The following is a 15,167-nucleotide window of genomic DNA, read 5'->3' as shown; positions in this document are numbered from 1 at the left end:
GAATGAAACTTAGAATGTCATGAAAAATTAAAGAACAGTTAATTAAGGTCACAGAAGATATTACAGGTTGCATTACTAGTATCCCATATTATAAAGTAGATTACAAAGAGAGTATATTATCAATGTTTTGCAGGTTTTCAAACAATCTTCTGGATTTAAATTTTTTCCAGACTGGTGTTTGTTACACATTGTTTTGTTTTTTTGTTTTTTTTCCAATTCATCCTTTGTTAAATTTTAACTAAAATAATTCAACCGTTTCTGAGAACAAAGCTATATAAGTTTTAGTGTGCCCATTAGAGAACTCTATTTTTTTAATATTTATAAAATATAAATTTTAAAAATATTATGTATATTTATTTTTTGTTTTTCTTTCTCAGATGACCCATCTTTGAACTAGGGACATTTAAATTTGGCAGGTGAAGAAGTTGATGAAGGGCATACATGTTGCTGTTCCTACAGCAATTTGTCCTTGCCCAGTTTGACCAGTTTATAAGCTTTAAAAAATATATCCATTCAGATGTGCTTAAATAGAGCAATAAATTCTCCCAAGATCCCTGCTCTGGATGTATGGCAGATTGATGAGCTGCAGGACATGCTGGGATCGAGCACTGGCACCCAACAGAGAACCTACATCTTCTGTGCCAGGAAGGAGCCAGAGGAAAGGAGACAGACACACAGATAATTCAGACTTGTGGGAAAAAACCACTGCAACCAGACTGGGAAACCTGCAGGGCAGGGAGAGCAACTGATGTGGAAAGAAAGGAGGCAGAGATGAGCAGCAGAACAGAGACAGGAGTAGGTACTGACAGTATCATTCAGCTCCTTGATGATCAGTGTCCCTCTCTGGAGCAAGAGGCATCCCAAATCTGTTCCTCTCTCTGAAACCTCTTTGAAACCTGTCCCCAAATGACCCATCAGTTTTGCCGGACCTGTGGCTATCACCAGGTGACAGACTGCTGTCTGCACTAAGGAAGTGTTTGTTCTCACATTTGAGTTTACCTATACAACTTAGGAACTATAAACTGCTGATGACATGGAGATATTTTTACCCTACGCTGCAAACAACAAACACAACCTCAGATTAGTTCAACTTTTTAAAAAATTGATAAAAAGGTGCCATCTATAGCTTTACCTATTGTGTTTTAGCAATTTTCAAAGAAACACAGTTTATAAAGCAAAAGTTATGTCTGACTACCACAAACAGCCAGTGCTAGGGAACATCACTAGTGACAGAGCTGCTCTATATACATATGTGTCACCATAGGTCTCAATTACAGATTTGTTGTCTTCAAAGACTGTGCTGTTCAGTTCAAAGAACTTTTGTAATAGAGTGATGCAAAAAAAGCATAGTGTTCTGTGTGAAATCTGCAGGACCAGAGAAGGGAAGCCAGGTGAAAATTTAGCCTCTTTTTGGTGCAGCTGGGTAAAATTGCATTTCTATTTTGAACAGAAGCTGCAAAGAAGTTCCAGCTTTACAGATATCTTAAGCAGTGTCTGCATTCCCATCAGTGGCCATGAAGTGGTAGCACAGCAAACTTTGGAGTAGCAAGCACACGTAGCAGTAGCAGTCCAGCCATAGACACAAGGTTCTCTATAGATTAGCCCATAATCTGCTAGCTGCAGTTTGGAAATACCTAAAGGATTAAAAGTTGTGCTTTCTGATTGCTTTGATGTGAAACTGTATTATGACTATTTTTGAATTTTTCCAATTTGCCTTTCAAAAAGACTGCAATGCCATGTGGTCTCATCTTCAGTTACCAGTATGCAAATTCAGCAAATACCCCATCCTGATCCAGTATGTGTTGTCAGATAAAAAAAAAGGTTTGATTTTTAATTGTGACTGTAAAAGATTATTGTGGCACCCAGTCATACCTCTGTAACACCTCTCAGGTCTTCCTGGACTGCCTGGACTGGATGGCTTGGATGGGCTTAAAGGTCAAAAGGGTTCTGCAGGAGCTCCAGGTAAAGATGAGAAATAACTGGAACAGAAAATCTTCTCCTAAATCACTGAAAGTGCAAGGAGTGGTGCATGTTATTTTGATGTTTGCCTTGCCCAGAAGATATCATTAAGGCTCAGACTAAACTTTCAAACAGAATCTAAAATATGCCTAATGGCACACCTGCAGTTATTTGTGGGGAAAACTTTGAAACTTCCATTACTCGCATAATGTTGTTGGAACATTTCAGAGCTGTTTATAAAATTAAAAAGTTAAGTGCAGATGATTCAAAGGAGAGCCAAGTCTCAGATAAAACTAACAAATTAAAAGGAAACTTGTGAAATCCCAGCTCCATTTAAAGTCCTGGGGAGTTGTGCCACAAACTTATGAGGAACATGGATTTCACTCATGCTAATGCATTTGCAATTTTCAAAAGGTGCTTTTGAAGCACTATTAAAAAAACAATGCTTATAATCTATCTAAAGATTACAGATATATGCTGGTAGAAAATTAAATTTAGAACCATGCAATCACATTACATTTCAGGTACAGACAATAATGACACCATATAAAATAACCCCTGAAGAAGAGCATTAAAGCAAAAAGATTACTTTCTTTGAAAGTGATGAATTAGGGCCAGATTCAACAAAACTCTATCCAGCTTCCAAGAGAGAACCAGAAAAACAGCACTAGGCAACCCTTGCAAGGAGGAACATCTGCAACTGGTATTTCTGTTCTGCACATCTGTATTTGTACTTGCTGTAAACTTTATGTACATAATTGTTTTCTTATAAAGGTCCGAGTGAGACAGGGCCCCCAGGATACCCAGGAGAAATTGGACCAAAAGGAGACAGAGGTGAACCTGGATGGCCTGGTGTTTCTATTCCAGGCCCCCCTGGAGAAAGGGGATTCCCAGGATTTCCAGGTAAGAATAGGTCTTCTCCAAAGTGCTGCTCTGCAGAGTTGAAATTAAGCTCAATTACTCTGGTTAATACGAACATTACTCAGAAGATTCTCTCCCTAAAAACATTTCTGTTTTAACCTGCTGATGTTTCCTGAGTAGAGATACATAGACTCTGGAATTTCTAGTTTATGTTATAGGAGAGGAAAGAATGAAAATAGAAAACTATGGACTTGAATAGGCTCAGGGAATTGCTAGGTAGGGTTGCCACTTGGGAAGAAATTCCTGAAGAAAAAGAGTGCAGAAGATCTGGCAGTCCCAGAACTACAGTAAATCTATCAACTGTTCTGATCTAAGTGCAAGATAGAACTGCTTCACAAGATTCCAGTGGTTATTTTAGAGCTTGGTAATATAGGAATTGCATACAAATGGAAAAAAGCAAGTGTCTGAGGAAGAGCCACTGAGAAAGTGAAGAGACTGGAGCATCTGTCTTATGAGGAGAGGCTGAGAGAGGGGGAATTGCTTTAGCTCCAGAAGAGAAGGCTCAGGGGGAGTTTATTGATATGTGTAAGTACCTGATGGGAAGGACATGGTGACAGTTCCTTCCTAGTGATATCCGAGACAGGACAAGAGGTAATGGGCACAAACTGACATACAGGAAATTCTACTTAAATATAAGGAAAAGTTTTATTTTCCCTGTGAAGGGAATTGAACATGGGAACAGGTTGCCTGGAGAAGTTACAAAGTGTCTGTCATTGGAGATACTCAAACTGCAGCTGGACAGTTGGAGGCAACCTGCTCTAGCTGATCCTGCTTTGAGGGGAGGGTTACACTAGAAAGTCTCCAGAGGCCCACTCAAGCCTCAGCAATTCTGTGATTAGAAGTGACATCAGCTTTACACTCACAGACCTTGCTACAGTCACATAACACATGGAAGAAAAATAGCAGGAGGTGAAATCTGGTGAGGCGAATTATTCTAAGATGAAGACACAATCAATTTTCTTAGTTTGGTTCCTAGTTTGGGAACTGGAGGAGTCAACAGAATGGTGCTGTTGAGGAAAAAAGAGGAAGTTTAATTCTGAGATGTATTAACACTGCTTGACATAGGACAGGTGAGGCCTCCCATGGTTGTGACCAGCTTTGACAAATAAGGGAAAGCTGACCAGAAAGTAAATGGAAGGATGGGGTCAAAAGCAAGACAGAAGAAACTAGATTTGTTTTTTGGTAGAAAAGAGAAGGCAACAGAATGCAACCCACATGTTAACAAGCTGCAGCTGTTCAAAAGTGTTATGCAGAGGATGGTAACCTGCAACTCTGCCTGTCACAAGTAAGGGCATAAATGTTTTACTGTGTAAAAATCCAGATTAAAGATTAGGGAAAAAATTCATTTAAGGCTAGTAAATTTATCTTGTCCACTGAGGTTTTTAGGAATTGGTGTAACTCTCTTTTGCCAGGAACAATCTGTGAATACTTACCCTGCCTCAGGCAGAATCATTTCACAGTCCCCACTCATCTTACATTGTTACCATTTCTCCCTTTGCTGGAATTCAGGAAAACGTGGCTATCCATGGCAATGTGCCAACATGTGATGATGTATTCGTAAGGTTACATAGAGTTTATGGGGAGAATTAAAAATTTAAAAAGACAACAGATATTTTCACGTTGACAAGATGGCCTCATTAGCCTGGGGACTGGTATGTTTGGTATACAAGTGGGAGCATACATTACCTCCATGACTTCTCATGTCAGCATTCTTTTAGTTATTACCTTCTGTCTGTAATCTAAAGAAAACCCAGATTTTTTTTAATTTTTTGTTTTAAATGTGATCCCTTAGGTAGAAGAGGACCTGTTGGACCCACTGGACCTATGGGAAGATCTCCTGATAGTGCTTCCCCTGGTCCTCCAGGTGATCAAGGATTACCTGGTTTAGATGGCATCAGAGGTATTAAAACTAAAAATACCAATTTTTATCATGTAAAAAATCCCTGAGGCTACTAGGAGTAACAGGGTTACTCTCTGTGGAACAATGTATAGAAGTGCATATGGAATAAGGAAACCCATCAATGCCTCAGTGAATACAAAGAGAAGTGAACACTATGTATGTATGTATATGTCCAGAGCAAGGACAAAATGCAGATCTCCAGACTAAGCAACACAGTAATTAACGTATAAGATATAAATATAGAGAAACAGTGTTTCAATGAATGTACCAGTACCTTGCCACCTTCTGCTTGCACAGAGGTTAAATAACTTTAGGAACTATTCCTGACATTGTCTTCCTTACAAAGCCTTGGACAAAGGCTAACACTAGTATTTCGAAAAATGTGCAAGGGCTGTCCTACATCCTAGAGAAAAAACCAAAAACCTAAAATAAAATTAAAAAAAAACCCACCAGCAGAACATGGCTATTTTTAGACATTTATATTTTGTGCATTCATTAAGAATAAAGTTCTTTTACCATAGGTGATCCTGGGAATCCTGGTCCTCCTGGAGAGACTGTCTTTGTGCGAGGAGATCCAGGTGATACTGGCATTCGAGGAGCACCAGGTAATCCTGGGCCACGAGGACAACAGGGAGCCAGAGGCCCTCCAGGGAGCCCGGGAAGAGAAGGCCCAAAGGGTATGGTCAGAGATGTTTTTAAGTTGTGTGCATTTATGCCCAGCCCCTGAGACTGAGCCTTGTGCCCAGGGGGCTGCCATTGGAGATGCAGCCAGGCAGAAGGGGTGGAGGCTGGACATTCCACAGCTCTGCCTGGTTACCTACAGATACGATAGGGTTGGGGTAGAAGGTGAGAGTAGAGACAGATTCACACGTGCTGCTTCCAACAGCTTGTTGGAAGACACCCCTGCCCACCTAAGGCAGTAAAACATTTGATTTTGCCAGATAAGCAAACCATGACCTCTCTTAAAGGGTCTTGAGAAACTATGGAAAACGCAGATGTGTTTGAACTAACAGAGTCTCACATCTGCCCCATATCAATAGCTTGAGGCTTTCAAGAGATTCTTTAGTTTGAAAACAGAAATCTACATACTCTGCTTCTTTCACGCACTGTAGAGAAATCCCATCTACACCAATCACTTCCAATCTCTACAAAAAGAAAAGTCCTAATTTGTAAGTCAGATCCAGACCAGGGGAAGAAGAAATGTGCATTTCTTTCTGTGACACAACAGAGTTGAGGCCTCCCAAGCATTTTTTGTTACTCAAGCATCCAGACTTCATTTTAGCTATGTTTGGTGTTATTTCCAGGCCCTATGGGGATCCATGGCCCACAGGGTCCACCTGGTGCTACAGGACAACCAGGAGACCAAGGTTTTCCAGGAAGACCTGGTCCCAGAGGTCCCACAGGTACTTATGAACCTGTCGCTTATTGTCATTCAACTATAACTGTGATCTTTCTATTCATAATAATCATACTAATGTTTACTTGCATGCAGATAATTTAAACAATCTCAGAAAAAAGACCCCTGCAGTTGTCAACTTAACTGATTTCTCATTTGAGTGAAAATTTCTGAACTCTTTGTTTCTAATGTCACCTCATGTAAGTGACTTCAGTTCTCATTCCATTCTTCACTCTAATTTACATGCCTGAAACTTGCTTCCACCTGCACCACAATGGCCACAATCTGCCTTCCATTTTTCAAATCCTTCAGGTTTCATAGGTAAGTTCATGACTCTTGATTATTATTCTTTGCATGGGAGCTCCCTTATGTATAGAAACATTCAGCTCTTATTAGAAGGTATCCTTGGCGTGGTTCTAGGAGTAGTAGTTACTGCTACCAGGACACAGTTCTAATATATGCTTTGCATAAACAGCACTGATGTCATGAGAATGCTCTGCTGAGAAGTCTCATGCTAGGACATTAATTAGACTTGTGAAACATTTGTTTCTAATTCTTATTTGGGTTTGGTTTTTCTTTCTAACCAATATCATAGCAAAAGCTTGAATCCTAACACTGGATTACTACAAACACTGAACTCTCCATCTGATTAAATGTTGATCCAAAATGCAAACAGGCAGGAGGTCCCAGTAACTTACAATATATAAAATGTATCTATTCTGGTTTGGTTTTTTTTTTTAATATTAGAATTACTTCAAATGGCCATTATGGGCTAGGTTTTTCTGCCTGCCTATTGATGGTTTTGCAGCAACACAATAGGCAAAATACTGCAAAGTTTTCCACGTGCTAAGGTGCTTGCACTGAAGTTGGGTAGGTATAGACTTTAGGCTTTAACTCAAATCTGTTTGGGGCACATTAAGACTAAAGCTATACACCAAATATGGAATATAGAATCACTGAATAGTTTAAGTTGGAAAAGACCTTCAAGATATCAAATCCCACCATTAAGCCAGCACTGCCAAGGGCACCACTAAACCATGTGCCACATCTACATGTCTTTTCAATAACACCAGGGACGGTGACTCCACCACTTCCCTGAACAGTTCCAGGGCTTGACAACCCTTCTCATGAAGACATATTTCCTTATATCCAATATAAGTCTCCCTTGATGAAACTGAAGGCCATTTCCTCTTGTTACTTGGGAGAAGAGAGTCTCTACAAGCTCCTTGCAAGTAACTGTAATGGAGCAATAAGGTCCCTACTGACCCTCCTCCAGACTAAAAACCCCAGTTCCCCCAGCTGCTCCTCACCAGGCTTGTGCTCCAGACACTTTGCAGCTCCATTGCCTCTCTCTGGACACACTCCAGCACCTCAATGTCTTTCTTGCAGTGAGAGGCCCAAAACTGAACACAGGATTCAAGGTGCAGCCTCACCAGTGCTGAGCACAGGGGAATGGTTGCTGCCCTGGTCCTGCTGGCCACACTATTGCTGGTACAGGCCAGGATGCCACTGGCCTTCTTGCCCACCTGGGCAAAGATCACAGACCAGCTAACACACACTTGCTACCACTGGCTTGCCATGCCGTTAATACTGCTCTTAAAGACTAAGGGTAAAATTAAAATCAGTGGACTCAATAATTCAAGATTTTAAAATACTTAAAGTATACTCTTGAATACCAAAATCAGCTAACATTTATGGTGACTTTTTGCATGGGAGCTATTAGCCAGTCTTCCAATTCACCTTCCCACTACACATTCCAGGTGACCCTGGTGAATCAGGAAAAGTAGATGATTCATGCCCTACAACCCCTGGGCCTCCTGGGGATGCAGGGCAAAGAGGAGAGGATGGCTCTGCAGGATTACCAGGGCCAATAGGCCACCCTGGACCCCAAGGTAAGCTCATGTTTTGAAAGCTTGGATGTTCTTTTCAGCCATTTAGAGAACAAGTAGAAAAGGGTCAGAGTGTCAGAGTTTCTTCTGTTTTACCCTCTCTCTTCTCCGTAAACACTTACTAACAGTCTCCAGAAACCCATAGCGGGCTGGTTAATGCTGAGGGTGATGGATAAATGTAGCTGAACCAGGCTGTTTGAGCCTGCCTGTGCTACATTCCCTTTTCCTAGGCCAGGGAGGGCAAAAGCATCAGGCACTGTTGAGAAAAAAGTTCTTCAAATGGTATTTTTCCTTTTTCCCCCAAAAATTGTAAAGCAATGCCTCAAACCACCCCTTGGGTTAGACCTATTTGGAGCATGTTTAAAATATGCATGCTTTAAAATTTAGCAATAATGAATCCCAAAGCTCTGCTAACCAAAGTCCTAAAAGGACAATGAAGTCAGAGAAGAGGCTACAATAGAGCTCTTTATCTGTTAGAACATGAAAAAGTTACCACCAAAGAAAATTGACCAAAGATCTTAAAAGGAAGTGATAAAAGACTGAAACATTCTTCTGGCAGAAGAAAGCAAGAGCGATGCTGGTACTGGTGATCCCAAAAGAGAGGCCACCTTCATAGAAATACAGCATAGCTCATCTACAGAGTGTCTTCAGTTTAGATGGTGGAACCCCTCTTGTGGTGTAAGGTATTTCCTACTTGGGAAACGAAAGTTTTTTGTGTTGGCTGCTCTAGACATCCAGTGTCTCCGGAGAAAAAAATCCATTATTGTCTCCCAGGAGATTCCCTGCAGCAGTCATTCCTATCATGAAAGGAAACAATGCAATTTTCAGTCAGCTCTCTAGTTTTACATATCTTAGTTGATTTGCCAGCTAAAAGAAATTTCTGGGGTTACACAGCTGTGTTTCCATTATATACATCATTAAGTGTTTCTGTAAAACCAGGCAATACTTGCACTGGTTTTATGAAAGAAATAAAGACATATTAATGCTTTTTCCTTTATTAAGATAGGAGAATCCAATTTTCTCCTGGCTTGGAAGGCAAACTGGAAGTTATACTGGCAAAAGCAATGGATTTTATTAAAACCCTTCAGTGTGCTTAAGCTTTGGCAGAATAACTATGCAACCAACATAGAAAAGCTGTTAATTGTTTTGACTGGTTCAGGTTTTCTTAGTAAAAAGTAACATGGGGAAATTTGAATGTTGTGAGACAACCTTGAATTACTCATTCTGCAGGTTAAATAGCAAAATCTGCAAGGAATGAAACACCATTACTGAGAAACAACTGTGGTGGGTGCTAGAGAAACACCCTCATCTGAAAACTGGTGTTTATCAAAGGAGGAAAACCACTTCTAAATGCAACAATACCTGACAAGTGTAACTTTGTTCAATTCAGGTTATGTTTTAAGTAGCCAGTGAACAGGCCCATCATTATCTGCACACTACATGAGATGTATCTTTTACTGTCATGGCCACACCTTCCCTGCTAATGTATAAAATGCAAGGACATGTGAGAAATACAAAAAGGTGAGGCCATCAGGAGCCTAAAAACGTCTTTACCCTTCCCCACTGGATGTAGTCCAGTTCTGCAGTCTCTCCCTGTTCTCTAAGTACTCCAGTACATCTGTTAGTTCAAGGAGAGTTCACTGTATGTTCTTAGACTTTGCTGAATGGGGTTCTCAAAGCTGACAGCTTGGCTTGCCTCAGGAGGAGTTACTGCTCATTCCATGGTACAGATCCTGATGGCAATTCTGCACGAGGCTTGCATGATAATGTTTGCTGGGGAGTGCTTTGATTTCAACTGTAAATCACACAAGATCTCTGGAGAGGATGGAAAACCTTATCAGGAGCTGCTATTCCCAAAGTCATGTGTCTGAGCTACTGCTGTGGTCACAGGGTGAATAAGTGGTGAAGAGAATTCCCAGCAGAAGTAGTTCTGCACCTCCCTGCCCTGGTGTCCATTTCGCTGACTGGCCCTTTGTGTTTGGACAATGTAGAACCTTAAATGCAGCCCTGTGAAGGAAAAGCACATACTTTTTATTTATCTAGGCATAAAAGGTGAAGAAGGATCATATGGCCTGCCAGGTCAAGATGGGTTACCTGGGGCACCTGGACCACCAGGTGACCACGGGAGCCGAGGAGAGCAAGGGTACACTGGGCCACAAGGTAAGGATGGAGCATGACTCTGGGGGGGGGGAGATATGTGAGCTGATGCACAGACTCAGTTTTCTCTCTGCTTCCCCAGTTCTCACATGGATATATCCACCTCTAGCCTGAGGTTCCATGACACCTCTTGCCCCCTCTCAGTTAAAGCATTGACAGTGATATTTGTGAATGATTTCACAACAAGACCTGTTGGAAGAAAATTTATCTCAGCAGCCATTAGTAAGCAGAAAGGCAATTAACCACCCATGCTCAGACAACTTATATCAAAAGGCACGCATGTCTGAGCCAGGACTAACAGGCAACTGTCTGGCAGTAATTAAAATTGTATTTTAACTGTGGCTGCTCTCTAATAAATTACGGGTTTAATATATATGTGAGGAAGGGGCATCGACTGTTACTGCAAGGATTCAAATTCAGTCCAGACGTTCTGTTCATCCTACTGAGTAAGTCTGGGAAATCCCTGCCCACTTCAGTTTATTTCTTAATCCATACAGCACAAGACAGAGGCACAATAGAAAAGCCAAGTGCCAAGCATTCAGTGGCAATCTAGTTCATTTCTCTCCCAGAAGAAGGGTAACAGAAGTCTACTTGTGTCTTTATTGCCCATGACAGCCTTGAAGTTGTATTATATCCACCTGGGAACTCCTTACTGAGCATTTAACACACAGCTGGTGTGCATTTTTACTATATGTTATACAAGTAAATTCCTTTTACCTTTCTCCAAGGTCCACCTGGCCAGACTGGTGTCCCAGGACAACCAGGCCCCCATATTAGATCTGCAAGTGGATTCTTGCTCGTCCTTCACAGTCAGTCAGACAGAGAACCACTCTGCCCACAGGGGATGCCAAAGTTATGGACTGGCTATAGTCTGCTGTACCTGGAAGGACAAGAGAAAGCCCATAATCAAGATCTTGGTATGTATTGTACATAATTGCTCTCCAGCTAAGGGGTAATATGGTGTTATCAATACAATGAAAGACAAGTCACATGGAGCAAGCTACAGAACCATCAGTTACCAGTTACTTATTTTCTACAGACTCAAAACTAATTTACACTGATGATAATGAACTTGGTTATGCTGCCCTATTTGTCACCATTTAAAATGGCTTTCTGCTGCTATGCAATCGAATGAAAAAATATTTCAATCTCTAACTAATTTTGACTTGAACTTGGAGAGATGAGTGATTTCTTTCATTTATCTCAGCTCATTTTAGGCTGTCTTTGAAGTCACTGGAGAGATTTTCCTAGGTCAGAAATCTCATTTGGCCACTGAAATAACTTCCTGGAGGATCTACTCCTTTTTTACTATAGACACAGCTTGGGAAAAAGAGCTGGTTAAGTTGGGTAGGTACATTTGGGCAGTATAAGTAAGCTTTACAAGTAAATTATGCCATCATGTGTACATGTACTTTTAAGAGTCAGAAGCTAATGTTTTTTGGAAAAGCCAAAGCCAAATTTATCCCAGAGAGAGCTCCTTTTGGTGCCTTGGGTCATTTCTTATCTGTCTTCTACAATTCTGACTAAAATTAGATGTCTGAATAAGCTGCCTGCCTTGCAGCTTGAGGAACTGATTGGTGGTAATTTGCACAGAAAGTTTCCTAAATTCTTGTTGACTTGTTATACAAGAGGCAGAGAAGTCTCCGAGGAGGAAAGATCAAGGACCTAATAAGCTGAACAAAAAAGAAGTGTTTAAAAGAGCAATAAAAAGAGCTATTTTTAGAATAGCAGTGATGTTTTAGAATGTTTTCACTACTGTGTGTTTGGCATTCCCCAGGAGAGCCAGCTGCTAACAGAATGCCTCATAACAGCAGTAAAAGTAAGATTCAAAGAGAACAGAGTCCTTGTCTCCTGTGTGATTTTGCAGGCATTTTCCCTACTCAGGCTGCTCCACATCCTTCATTAGTACTGGAATGGAATATTATCAGTGATAAACAAAAGTGGCTTCTACATAGAAATGTCGCATCTTTAATGAAGGTGTTTGGGGTTGGGGGCATCACAGAAATAACACTTTGCACACCAAGTTCAAGGCAGAACTTTGTGCAGTGATTATTGCTTACTAAATAGGCCATCATGGAACTGTTCTAAATTCAGTTCCGGAAGAAGTTCACCTCAGAAATATGCACTGGTCACTTCTTGGTTCCCACTGATGTCTGCCTGATGACAATTTTGCAGGATTGGCTCTGCAAAATCCCTCAATCCTTTTATTTCACTTTGGGAGTCTGCGAAACCTTTCTGGAAGGTAGTAGGACAGCTGCTGAGATTTCAGCTTAATGCACTGCTAGCAACAGCTTGTCATACTTCACAAAAATTTTTCTATTTATCAGCATTGTCATTTGGTTTCTCACTGCTCCTAGTGAGTTTGTAAATAGCTGATCTCCTTTTAAACCAGCCGCCACCTCTTGCCTAATTTATTTTTCAGTGTTGGCACAGCTAAGAAATTTGTTATCATAACTGTTTCCCATGGTGACAAACTACATCATGTTTAGGAAGGAAGATACTTACTGGTAAAAGGTCTCTGTTTTTCATGGAGCCATTTTGGGAAAGGGCTTGGGAGGTTTAACATCTGTGAATTATCTAAATCCTGCTAAGATACGTAGTTTTACAGCAACACTGGCCAGAATACTATTTTCAACTTACCTAGAAAGTGGAGTAATTTGCATCGCTTGTTGTTATTGCCAGGTCTGGCTGGATCCTGCCTCCCTGTGTTCAGTACCATGCCATTTGCTTACTGCAGCATCAACCAAGTGTGTTACTATGCCAGCCGCAATGACAAGTCCTACTGGCTGTCCAGTGCTGCTCCCCTGCCCATGGCACCGCTGTCCGAGGAGGAGATCCAGCCATACATCAGCAGATGTGCTGTCTGCGAGGCCCCAGCACAGGCAGTGGCACTTCACAGCCAGGACCAGTCAATTCCTCCCTGCCCACTGAACTGGAGGAGCCTTTGGATAGGATACTCTTTCTTGATGGTAAGAAAGTAGGTGCATGATTATATAGATACATTTCTTTCATCCAGCTTTGGTATTCTAAAGGTTCAAGGATTTTTAGCTCTGAAAAGTAAATTATCCAATGTCTAGCAAACATTAAAGAGGAAAATTCACAAGAAACAAGACAAGGGTTAGTTCCAAATTGCAGAATCTGGCTGTAGCTACATATACTGTACTCAGAGCCTTAAGATACACGTTTCCTAAAATTACAAAGGTTTTGCTGGATTTTCATGTACAAAGACATAATTTTCAGAATTAGAACTCCAGGTCTTTTCAATGCCATCCTCAAGTTACATTTGCAGCAGTTTGGATAATGGCATCGTTCAGAATCAACCCAGACTACTCCTTTCTTCAGTTTGATAAATACCGGAAAAATAAATGAGCTGGCTCTAGACTTTGAGATTAATTTATTACAGAACAAATTAAGATTTTCTCTAGCAAAAGAATCTTACTCCAATTTAAGATTGCAAAAACCAGCACAGTTAAAAGCAAGTAGAAAAAAAGACAGATGAACATAATTTACCTATTTTTGCTGCACAGTTACCAAGTTCTCTCTTTGTTCCTTCCAGCACACTGGCTCTGGTGACCAGGGTGGTGGACAGTCCCTTATGTCACCTGGAAGCTGCCTGGAAGACTTCAGATCAGCACCATTCATCGAGTGCCAGGGCCAGCGGGGAACGTGTCAGTTCTTTGCTAATGAATACAGTTTCTGGTTGACCACTGTGATGCCTGAGCTGCAGTTTGCACCAGCGCCCCTATCAGGGACTCTTAAAGAAGGACAAGAGCAGAGGAAAAAAATCAGTAGATGCCAGGTATGCCTGAAGCATGGCTAAGAAGCAAACCAAAAACAGGCAGCTAGAGAGAGAGGCTTGAGTGAGGATGAGCAACATGCTGAAGGTTTAAAAAGCAGCTCATGTTTGAATACATGTGGAAGTGTGCAGCACTGTTCTTTGCTGGAATGGATATATGAGACTGAAAGATGAGGGATCTGTTGAGCCTCATCCACCCATGTATACACATCTGCAGGCAGTAAAATCTCTGTCACATTGGAGTCCGCTGCTGTAATGTACAGGGAACAAGGCGAGCTTGGAGGATTGAGTCAGGCTGGGAATACCAAGGACACCATACCTGTTGTGCAAGAGAATGGACTTCCTGTTAAAAATGGCATTTACAGCAGGAAGAATATGTGCATTTATATGGCGTATTATAAATATTTATCTATATCAATAGAAATGTGCAAACATACAAATACCAAAGCCCTGTAGCTGAATTTCCCAAGCTAAAGAAACTTTGCACTTGCTGTTTCTGAGGGAAGGGAAAAATGTAATTGTTAAAAAATAATCTACTAATAAAAACAATGAAGATCAAAGTCTTTTACCACTGCAGTACTGAACCAGACTGTGAAAGAACTGTTAATTGGGCTTTCATAAGCAACAAAAAGCTGCAAATCCATTTAATAGCAGATTATGTAAGAAAATAAAATAAGCTGAGATTAAAAAATCCTTAAAAACCTGTATTTATATTTACAATTAATTTCTAAGAGCAGTTACATTAAATTATTAAACTCTAGTCCAAGTTGCTGAAGAAAAAAGCAATTTCTAACATTAATTGAAAAGAAACAGTGATATGGTGATAAAGCGGGTGAACTTATCTGAGTGATGAATATAAGAAGTGTTAGGACAATAAATTGTGTTCATATTTTGCTTCTTTGTTTGTAAATACACCACCAAAAAAAGAACCATCACCATTAAGATCCTTATGGAATGATAGCTCAGAAGATGCTTTTTATTTTTTAAAGCACTGATTGTAAAAATGTTCATATCCTAAAGCACTAATCGCCTTTTGAAAAAGTGAAAACCCATTTGTACCTCCTTCATTCAGCTGTAAAACCAGAACTATTTAATGGTTTTATATCATGGGGAAACATCTGAAAACACAGACTGCAAATGGAGAGTCCA

The 15,167-nt window shown here is 40.6% G+C and overlaps 1 protein-coding gene across 1 annotated transcript in view; it reads left to right on the top strand.

Moving 5' to 3' along the window:
- The window catches only part of COL4A4 (collagen type IV alpha 4 chain), a gene marked incomplete at its 5' end in the record, with an annotated part of 62,686 nt that extends 47,774 nt beyond the window's left edge, over positions 1–14,912 (top strand). The window contains 11 exons of the mRNA XM_017732906.1: positions 1,891–1,962; positions 2,734–2,862; positions 4,673–4,780; positions 5,302–5,457; positions 6,085–6,183; positions 6,489–6,497; positions 7,937–8,068; positions 10,109–10,225; positions 10,951–11,139; positions 12,905–13,191; positions 13,779–14,912. Coding sequence (XP_017588395.1) covers positions 1,891–1,962; positions 2,734–2,862; positions 4,673–4,780; positions 5,302–5,457; positions 6,085–6,183; positions 6,489–6,497; positions 7,937–8,068; positions 10,109–10,225; positions 10,951–11,139; positions 12,905–13,191; positions 13,779–14,042 — 1,562 coding nt within the window. The remainder of the gene's footprint in view (positions 1–1,890; positions 1,963–2,733; positions 2,863–4,672; positions 4,781–5,301; positions 5,458–6,084; positions 6,184–6,488; positions 6,498–7,936; positions 8,069–10,108; positions 10,226–10,950; positions 11,140–12,904; positions 13,192–13,778) is intronic.
- Positions 14,913–15,167: the final 255 nt, after the last annotated feature.

This window comes from Corvus brachyrhynchos, unplaced genomic scaffold, assembly GCF_000691975.1.
Source record: "Corvus brachyrhynchos isolate BGI_N302 unplaced genomic scaffold, ASM69197v1 scaffold435, whole genome shotgun sequence".
In the NCBI taxonomy this organism is placed as follows: domain Eukaryota; kingdom Metazoa; phylum Chordata; class Aves; order Passeriformes; family Corvidae; genus Corvus; species Corvus brachyrhynchos.
This window is presented reverse-complemented; position numbering and strand designations above follow the sequence as displayed.